The sequence below is a fragment of the Nannospalax galili genome, unplaced genomic scaffold (genome assembly GCF_000622305.1).
Source record: "Nannospalax galili isolate Female #2095 unplaced genomic scaffold, S.galili_v1.0 scaffold33, whole genome shotgun sequence".
Lineage (NCBI taxonomy): Eukaryota > Metazoa > Chordata > Mammalia > Rodentia > Spalacidae > Nannospalax > Nannospalax galili.
In genome coordinates, this window is record NW_008335436.1 from 4,437,195 (window position 1) to 4,447,224 (window position 10,030).

The 10,030-nt window shown below is 39.7% G+C and overlaps 1 protein-coding gene across 1 annotated transcript in view; it reads left to right on the forward strand.

Moving 5' to 3' along the window:
• Window positions 1-10,030, forward strand: part of Wdr49 (WD repeat domain 49) — a 178,656-nt gene that overhangs the window by 107,079 nt on the left and 61,547 nt on the right. Inside the window, exons 10-11 of the mRNA XM_008830150.1 lie at window positions 346-510; window positions 7,232-7,347. Coding sequence (XP_008828372.1) covers window positions 346-510; window positions 7,232-7,347 — 281 coding nt within the window. The remainder of the gene's footprint in view (window positions 1-345; window positions 511-7,231; window positions 7,348-10,030) is intronic.

The following is a 10,030-nucleotide window of genomic DNA, read 5'->3' on the forward strand; positions in this document are numbered from 1 at the left end:
AGCACCATGACTAGCAGATTCTTCTTTCTTAACTAAATGTTAAAGATTTATATGTTTATATGCATTAGGGTGTCAAGTCAGCATGCCCTCTAGACACACAGCTGAATGGTGGGTAAGGAAAACAGACTCTTATCTTCTCTGATAAAGAGGATCATGACTTCATTACCTCAGCTCTGGTCTAGAAATTGAAATGTTATCAACTTAACAAAAAGAAAACACATTATAAAATGTCTCTAAGTGTTGGGAGAGTTCAACAGTGCACATGCACAGGCTAGATATTTTTATTGAAAAAAATGTTGATCCTGAGACTATATTTAATTTCTCTAATATGTTATTTTCTCCTAGGTAATCAGCTCTGATGTGGGGTCTACTGTTTCCTTCTGGATGATAGACACTGGGCAAAAAATCAAACAGTTTACTGGTTGCCATGGCAGTGCAGAAATCAGCACCATGGCCCTTGATGCAAATGAGACCCGGCTTTTGACTGGCAGCACAGATGGGACTGTAAAGGTATGAGCAAAATGGTGCTTCTCCTGCCCAGATTTGAGGATGCTAGAAGGGTGGAGGGTGGACACAGCTATAGCTTCCCTTGCCTTTGCCTTTGTAGCCTTGCGGGAACAAAAACTAGACCACATGAAAGCCAGATAACTTAAACCACCTGGTAACAGAGCTGCTAGAAAAATAAATCTCAGTGGAACAATGAATAAATGATTTTTTATGAACAAATTATTTAGAATAAACACTCGACTAGGCTTGCTTATTTAAGAAAGTCTTTTCTAGTGTGCAATTACTTTGGAGAATAAGAGGCCTGAATAATTTTCTCATGCTTCAGTTAACAGCTCTTGGTTTCTTTTTTCGAAATTTAAGACATGAGAAATCAGGGGAATGTAAATAAACATTTTTATATGGCAAGGATGCACTGTTTTCAGAAAATGAATAAATGTTCATGTATTTCATAACTTGCTTTTTGTTATGTGACAGTAAGATGGTGACATAGGATCATGGAAGCACAGTCATAATCTAATTTCTTTTCCATCTGAAATGAAGAGTACCCATATTTCATTCAGTTTTCTTATTTTTAAAATTTTTTATTATTTTTTATTTTATGTGTATGAGTGTATTGCCTGCATGTATGTAAGTGCACCCATGTCATGCATTGCCACAGAGGTCAGAAGAGGGCTTCGGATTCCCCTGGAACTGGAGTTAATGGTTCATAGCTGCCGTGTGGGTGTTGGGAATCGAACCCGGGTCCTCTGCAAGAGCAGTCAGTGCTCTTAACAGCTGAGCCATCTCTCCAGCACCTAGTTTTCTTATTTTGTAACTATTATATATTTCTTCTGGGCAGAGGTGATATTTTACTTTGCATAATGATCAAATTTTCATGCAAAGCTAAATACACCTCTCTGAAAGGAGGCCCCTCAGTGGCACTTCCCTACTCTCCTCTGCATGGAGACTGATGGCAGTCTTTGACTGGAGATGGCTTGTGATATTGTGAGGTAAGGCAGTTTCTTGACTATACGTGATTCTCAAACCTGTCATAATTGGGGTCAGAACGATGATAGACTCTGTCCCAGGGTAGTCTATGAAAGGATAGCCAGGATGAGGGTGTAAGATGCACTCAGTTAAGCTGACGGGAGAGTTGCAGAAAGATATCTGGATATGTAGTTAAACCACTATCCCATAGCTCAGGGCAAGCACTCAGGGGAAGTCCAAGCTGGTGACCCTCAGTAGGTTGGAAGGCACTAGGGTGCCCTCTGAAAATCAGTAGAACCTGGCTCTGCAGGACTACATGAATAGAATATAGGTTAGGGACTTTGGTTTAAAGAAATCCAGCTGTTCCCAGGAGAGCTGGTACATTGTGTTCCCCAGGACACCCAATCGTAATAGCTGAGGTGAAATGAAAGACCAATACCTGAAACAGGAATGTTAGACAGTTCAGCAAAAAGAAGCTGTCAGTGTCTCATTTCTCAGATAAAGAGCATGAGACAGCTAAAAAAATAAAGCAAGAGGATTTGGTCCCACTCCCTAGAAGGAATTTCTTACGTAGTCTAGGGTAAGGCAGATCTTGCAGGTGTTGCAAAAAAGATCCTTGGTAAGGGCATGGTAGAACTTGGTGTGGTCAGAATTTTGCAGTATCTTTTCATGACAATTATTTTAGTTAGAGTGGTGTGCTGGTTAGTTATCATTGTCAATGTTATGTAACCCAGAATCACCTGGGAGGAGAGTTTTAGTGAAGAATCATCTAGAACAAGTTGGCTTGTGAGCATGTCTGTGGGGGATGGTTAATTATTAACTGAGGTAGGAGGAGCCACCCTGGATGTGGCTCTTTCTTGGACTAGACCCCGAATTGTAATGAGTGAAGAAAATAAAACCTAGCTGAGGGGAAGCAGGAAGCCAGTCCATACCAACCCGTGCATCTAATTCTCTCCCTGTGCTTGACTGTGGATGTGATGCTTTAAGTCACTCCCTGGAATTCTCACAACAATGGACTGCAATGTGAAGTTGCAAGCGCAATAAACTTTCCTTCCCTAAGTTGCTTTTTGTGGGGTATTTTATCACAGCAACAGAAGTGAAACAAGAACAGTGTAAGAATCATGACTAGAAGAAAGCAGAGTTTTAAATAGAGTTTAAACACCCCGAGATTCTCCATAGAAAGCAAAGTAACATGGGTAGAGTTTAGATACCCCTAGATTCTCTGCAGAAGACTTGCCATCTTAGAGACTGATAAAAACTTAGTAGTATAATTGCTGCATTTGAGGGTGCACTTATCTTTACCACAGTCACACAACAGAATTATGAAATCTGGCAACCTCTGTATAGGATGCATAAATAAAAGTTAAGCTGCTGAGGGCATAGCCCATGAAGAAATAAGAATGAATGACATTTTGCAAACTCATAATTATGATCTCAAATCAGAAACTATGTAATCAAAGACAACATTATGCCCCATTTATCATGTTTTTGAAGAATTGGAAAATTAGTTGTTTGAAATAGTGTATAGAATTGTTCCCAACTCCTCTCTGGAGGCTTCTAGTATTACTGGTTTGTTTCTTATCCACGTTTCTAGCCTATGAGGGCCATTTGTGACTACATGGCAGTCCACTATATTTGCTGGACTGCAATTTGCAAGCTTCTGTCCTGGACATTGGTTCATATGAATGCACAAAATAATAATGTTTGTGGAATTGTAGGGCATGCTTACTAAAACCAGACACTGTTCTAAGCAAAACACACACACACACACACACACACACACACACACACACACACACACACAGTTATAATCTTGCTTCTAAAAATGAGAACACCAAAACTCAAGGTAAAGATCCTTGCTTAGGTACCAGAGCTGACTGAATTTTGGAGAGACTAGAAATATAGAGACAAATCATTTGTGTGTGTGTGTGTGTGTGTGTGTGTGTGTGTGTGTATGTGTGCAGAGGGATTTGCTGGTATGGAACCAGGGCCTTGCATGTTGTAAGCATGTGCTCCATAACTACAGTATCTTTCATGATGGTTACTTTATTTGATACTATTTTCATATTCAATATTCTGATTGACTCAGTATCCAGCTAATAGGACTTAGTTTGATTCAAAGTTTTAGCTTTTATAAACAATGCAGCAAGACATTCCTGAAAATGTTATTTCATAGGAATGAGTGCATCTCTGGGTTGTATTTTTACCAGTTGAACTTTTAAAAATATCTTATTATTTTATGTGTATGAGCATATTGCCAGAATGTATATAAGTGCACCCATGTCATCTAATACCTGCGGAGATCAGAAGAGGGCATTGGATCCCTTGGAACTGGAATTAGGAAGGTTGTTAGCCACCATGTGAGTGCTGGGAATCAAACCCAGGTCCTGTGCAAGAGGAATCAGTGTTCTTAACCGCTGAGACATCTCTCCAGGCTCAACAGTTGAACTTTTATGTCTGAGTGTATATTGATTTCATTTTGATAGATAGTGCCAGCTTGACCTCTACACAAAATTTGACAAAAACATTAGGGCTTAATTCTAGTTGCCAGTGACCTAATAATCCACTCTCTTAGAGTACATCCATTGGCCCTGTCTGCCCTCTGCTGCCTGAGTAGAGAGAACAGAACCACTGGGGACTATTGAGACTGGATCTGGCAACCTCTGTCCCCAAGAGGTTTAAACATCAGGAGGTGGGAGACCTATAACCTGGCAAGTATACTTCACGCCCTGGATTGGATATTTATTGCATCAACTGTCTTTGAGGGGTAAGGTACATATGTTACAAATCAAGGAATAAATACAAAGAACCGGGTTTTTCATGGCCTCCAAAATGTTCCTTTTCATAATTTTATATTGCCTTAAAATAGCCAAAAATCTATAAATTTAGATCAACTACTATTAGAAATATGTAGAGTTATAAGCAAAGTTTGAGATATACATATATACATATAGGACAAATAAGTTAGTTTCTACTATAATACTTAGTACAACAGACACTGCTGGTCACACGCTTTATGGATATTTTCACTCACAAAGAAGTTAGTTCTGTGATGGATTTTACAGTAGATACCAACTGGATACCCTTAACTCAGTTCAGTTCTGCAACTATCTACCTAGAAAAGATTAGAGTTGACAGATCAAATGCTCAGTCCTGTTCAACTGCTCCCCAGTTGGGATGCTAGTTGCAAGGACAGACTGTAGGCTGTTTCTGACTCCTCTGCTTTAACTCAGGATTCCTGTGTCCCTCCTTGTGTTATATCAATTTGCTCACAGAACTCAGGGAAACACTTCATTATATTTACTTCTTGATTATAGAGAATATTCCAAAGGATACAGGTGAATAGTGCAAAAGCACCTGAGGAATGGTATGTAGGCAGGGGCGTGGGGCTCCCATGTCTTCCTTCTCTTGGGGAGGAGTGTGCTCTGCAAGTTCATGCATGTGTTCACGTTTGTAAGCTCTTTGATACTAGTTTTTGTTTTCTTTATGAAAGCTCCATTACCTGGACATCATGAGCTGCAGCACAGTCATTGCTGAGCAACTCAATTTTCATTTTCAGTTTCTCTCCCATAAAGGTTGGGAGACCTTCATCTTCAACCCCTCAGTGTCTTGGTTTGTCCTGTACTCAGCCTCTACCCTGAAGCTATGTGGGACTTCCAGTCACTAGCCATACATTAATATAAAACATTCTTGTCACTCCAAATGTTTGAAAGGTTTTAGCATCTCAAGTATAATGGATATAATATCTAAGTTCAAATGTTGAGATTGAAAATTATTATGTAACCTCCTGGAATGATGCATAGCTCACCATGTGTTTTGGTTCACCGTTTGGGGTTGTCTTGTTCATCACGGTGGGAAGGCAGCAGGATCCTAACACACGACCACATCTCCTTTCCAGAAGCCAAGAGAGAGGAATGCTGCATTTGCTTCTCCTTTTCACTCAGTCTAGGACCCCAGGCCATTATATTTATAATGGGTTTTTGCTCCTCAGTTAAACTTCTCTGGAAAGACTCAACAGACATGCCAGAGGCTTGTTTCTTAGGTGACTCTACATCCCATCAATCTACAAGATTAAATATCACAAGCCCACAATGGCCTCTCAAGACCCCTTCACAGGGTGTCTGACCAGCTACACATTGCCTGGCTTCAGTGGCTTCCTGGAACCACGGCACACATCTCAATGATTTTCAAGTCTTATGTTTTATGTGTCTGTTGTAACAAGACCATGTGCATGACGCTTCCAAGTTATTTTGCCAACTAGAGATATATGCTGGCTCCTTCTACAGAATCTCTGGTAGCTTCTTTGTGTCTTTATGGCTACACCTGCAAATACCCATCCTTAGGCAAATACTTTTGTGTGAGAAATCCCTTTGACAGCATTCCAAGTCCCAGCTCTTCCATTTCAAGTGAGTTTGCATTTCCACAAGTTGCAGTCTTTGGTGAGTGAGGTCTTGTTCTCATGATACAGTTATGTGACAAGGGTGAGGTATTTCTTTAACAGCATGAATCTTTTTTTATATTTTATTTTTATTTTATGTGTATGAGTGTAATGCCTGCATGTAGGTAGGTACACCTGTGTTGTGCAATGACCATGGAGGTCAGAAGAGGGCATTGGATCCCCTGGAACTGGAGTTACAGGTGGTTGTCAGCTGTCATGTAGGTGCTGGGAATTGAACCCTGGTCTTCTACAAGAACAGCCAGTGTTCCTAACTGCTGAGCCATTGCTCTAGTCCCAACAGCATGAATTTCTTTAATAATTACAACTGCTTTATCTATATGTACTTTGCAACCTTAAACTCACTTTCCCCACTGAACTTCATGCCTCTTTGATCTACTTGCTGCTCTCTCACTGTAGAACTGGATAAGAGCAATGAGCTGTAATTGTGCCCCAACATGAATGGTCTCCTCTGCCAATCAAAGTAGTCCATTACTTTTGAACTCAGCCTCATTCAGGTTCCCAGAACATTAACAGAATGTCTCATATTCTTTGCCGGACTATGACAGGAATGGCCTCTGGCCTTGTTCCTGACATAGCCCTTTCTACTCCCTGAAGCCTCATGACTTGGTCCTCTATCCTCCAGTTTCTGTTAGCATTCTTTCTTCCAGACCCTTCACAATGGCCCATGAAGCTCTGCTTAAAGCAGTCTAGGGCTTCTTTTATCCACAGCTCCAAACTTTCCACATTCCTCCTAGAAACCAATTCCAAAGGTCTATGACCTATATGTTAGGTTTATCATTGCAAGCGCCCACTCCTAGGAACCAATTTTCTGTATTAGCTACTTTTCATGTTGCTGCAGCAAGATACCCAATGAAAACAACCTAAGGAACGACTTATGTTGGCCCATGGTCTGCAGGTACAGTCCTTCATGGTGGGGAGGGCATGGTTGCAGGAGCATGAGGAGGCTGGTCACATTGCACCCGCAGTCAGGAAACAGAGACTGAGGAGGACTGGTGCAGCTTCTCCTTCACCGTTTGCTTTTTATTCAGTCTGGGATCTCAGTCCAAGGAATGAACTGCTCATTATCAAAGCAGGTCTTCCAATCCTGTTCAACGTCTTGGAAAATGCCCTCATAGGCCATGCCCACAGGTTTGTCTCCTATGTGATTCTAGATCCCACAGAGTTGAGGATCAAGATTAGCCAGTGCAGAATGTAAACACCCATGTTTAATAAACTCTTCCCATTACACTGTATTGTTTTACACATTGAAGATACTCTCATTTTTCTATCTCAATAGTTGTCTTCATTTTTCTCTTAAAGGTATGGGACTTTAATGGACATTGTCACCACACCCTAAATGTTGGGCAAGATGGAGCTGTGGATATTTCACAGATTCTGGTTCTTAAGAAGACGATACTGGTCACAGGCTGGGAGAGGTATGATGTACTTTGTGTACAACATAGGAAGGTAAAATGAAGATGTTTTATTTGAATCAAAATCTATAAGAAGAATATAGAAGACATGTTTGATTCTGAGTCATTAACTTGCTGGTGGCCCAGGTGAGTTGGAACTGACTATGCTTCGTGAATAAAATATTACTATATTATACAGCTTGAGTGACTTTGAGAAGCGTTCGGGGCTTTTTCCTTGCTTTGGGAATTTGTGTCTTTTATTTCAAAAAATTCTAGATAAAGACATAATATTATTTCTTGAATTCCAAAACACTCATATTATAAAGCCAATAAATTTTTAGTATGTAAATTGCCTCCCTCCAATTTTAAAGGAAACATTTTTCTCTTGTTACATTTTCAGTTGTAGTGCGGGAGGGAAACTGCCCCTGTCGTCTGTGCTATGTCCTCCTCCTGTTACTGTCACAGGGCCCCCTTCACAACTTGCTCTTTATTCCATGGAGCAGTTCCTCCATGTCTTATTAGGAAAATTATTTTTGTTTCCTTTTACTTCTGAGAGAACAAAGGAAATCACAAACAGGGCCTTTTCTATGCCATTATATAATTACTAGGCTAGGGCAAGTAAAATGTGCTATGTTTTTAGAATCTGTTGTTAATAAATTCAGTAGTTCACAAAATATTGCTATAATAGGCAATTTGTCCAACATAATTCATCATATAATTAGGACTTTTATGGTCCGAAGCAAGGGTTCAGTCAGTTTTTATACCTAGAAAACCAGCAGTGCACATTGTTGTCAATCATAAGAAAGACTTTTCTTCTATAATTATACACAAGCTAACAAACACTGTGTTTTCAAGAGTAGTTTGATAGCAAAGTGTAGTTCAGATTATTCCACTTGGTATTAAGAACCAATTCAATAATCCTTTAGCATTAAAAGACAAGATTTCTCCATAGCCCTGTGAGCAATCATCCATTGTCAACTTAAAACTCTACAGCAGTCCAGGGCTCAAAGGTCTCTATAATTAGCCCATGGTAAAGAATAAATTTAAGTCTGTAATATCATGGCAGGATAGAGGTGTGATATCCAGCCAATCTGATTGCATTCTGAATATAAAAAGAATTAAAAATTAATCAATGCAAGTCAAAACTTGGGGATACCATTTCTTTATGTTTTTTGATAGCCAAAGTTAAAAATTAGCAGGAATTATAAATCTTATGATTGCTATGAGGCAAAATTTAAAGTACTAGATGTATCAAGTTTTGAAAAGTGGCCTAAAGCAACATCTGCTACTCTGTTATTTGCTGGTGGAGTAGTTATTGTTTATAACCTCTGGGAGGAAGATTTAGAAAGAATAGAATAAGAGGTAGAAGATGAGCTCTCCTGCCATCTTCCTCTTCATTTCTTCACCTTCCTCATAGTTGTAAGCACTCGGGTCCTTTATTTGGAAACTGCACTGACAAATTCCCAGTTGTATTATATAGCATTTATATTTATAGATTTAAACAATCTGTTTCCTTAGTCAGAGGCATTGTGTTAGGATTTTTGGGAGTCCAGACAGGATCCTTTTCACTAGGAGGCGTCTAGGCAAAGAGGCAAGAGCTGTTTAGTTATAGCTGAGGAATATGGCCTACGAATCCAGCTCAGTACAGCTCAGTGATTAGAGAAAAAAATGTGAATGATTGACAGGCAGCTTACTAAGCTTTCTGTAAAACCCAGAGAGACTGTTGGGTTAAGCTGCAACTTAACTTCAGGCTCTATCTAAATACAGAGATCAGTTTGATAGTTTTGCTCAGGATGGAGTCTACTCCATTGCTTTTATTGTGTAAGGTCTAAATACACTACCTGATTTATTTTATTTACAGTGCTGTTAAGCACTAGGCACTTTGCATACATTATCTAATTTAATCCTTACCTTCATCTTAGTAAGTTGGCAATATCTTCTAGAAACTTCAAATTTCTTATCCTTAGCTGTTATTTCAAAGCTTGCTTCTCCATTTGCTTGCTAGACATGTCTGACTGCAATCAAAATTCATGTTCCAAACTGAACCCATTCTTTATTCCCTCTCTCATGCCTTTTCCTCTTAAATTTTGAATTTTGCTTTAAAATTTTTAATTATTTTTGAAAATTTCATACATGTATATAATGAAATATTAGTCTGTCTATCCACATTTCCTTTTCCTACTGCCCCTATCCTCTATGACATGACTCCTCCCAACTTTATGCATGCTTTATTATGTTGATAACTCAGAATGTCCAGTTAGAGCTGCCCACATGTGCTTGGGTTTGGGGCCATCCACTGGAGCATGGGAAACCTATCAGTGTCCATCTCCTCCGTTAAAGAAGGATTGGCCCTCCCTGAGTAACTCCCCACTGCCAATAGCTCCTCACTATGGGGTTGGGCCTGGAGATCATCTACTCCATCTATGCTTGGATTTTGGCTGGCTCTGTGCAGATAATTACAGTGGTCATGTCGTGTCCAGAAGACAGCCTTTCACAGCGTTCTTCCTCATCCTCCAGCTCTGACATTCTTTCCATCTCTTCTTTATTTTAAATTGAATTTTTGCAAATTTCATACAATATATTTAGACACTCTCATCTTTATGTTTCCCTTTACCACCCGTTTCATGTACCACACACAGACACACACACACACACACACAGACACACACAGACACACACACACACACAGACACAGACACGGACACGT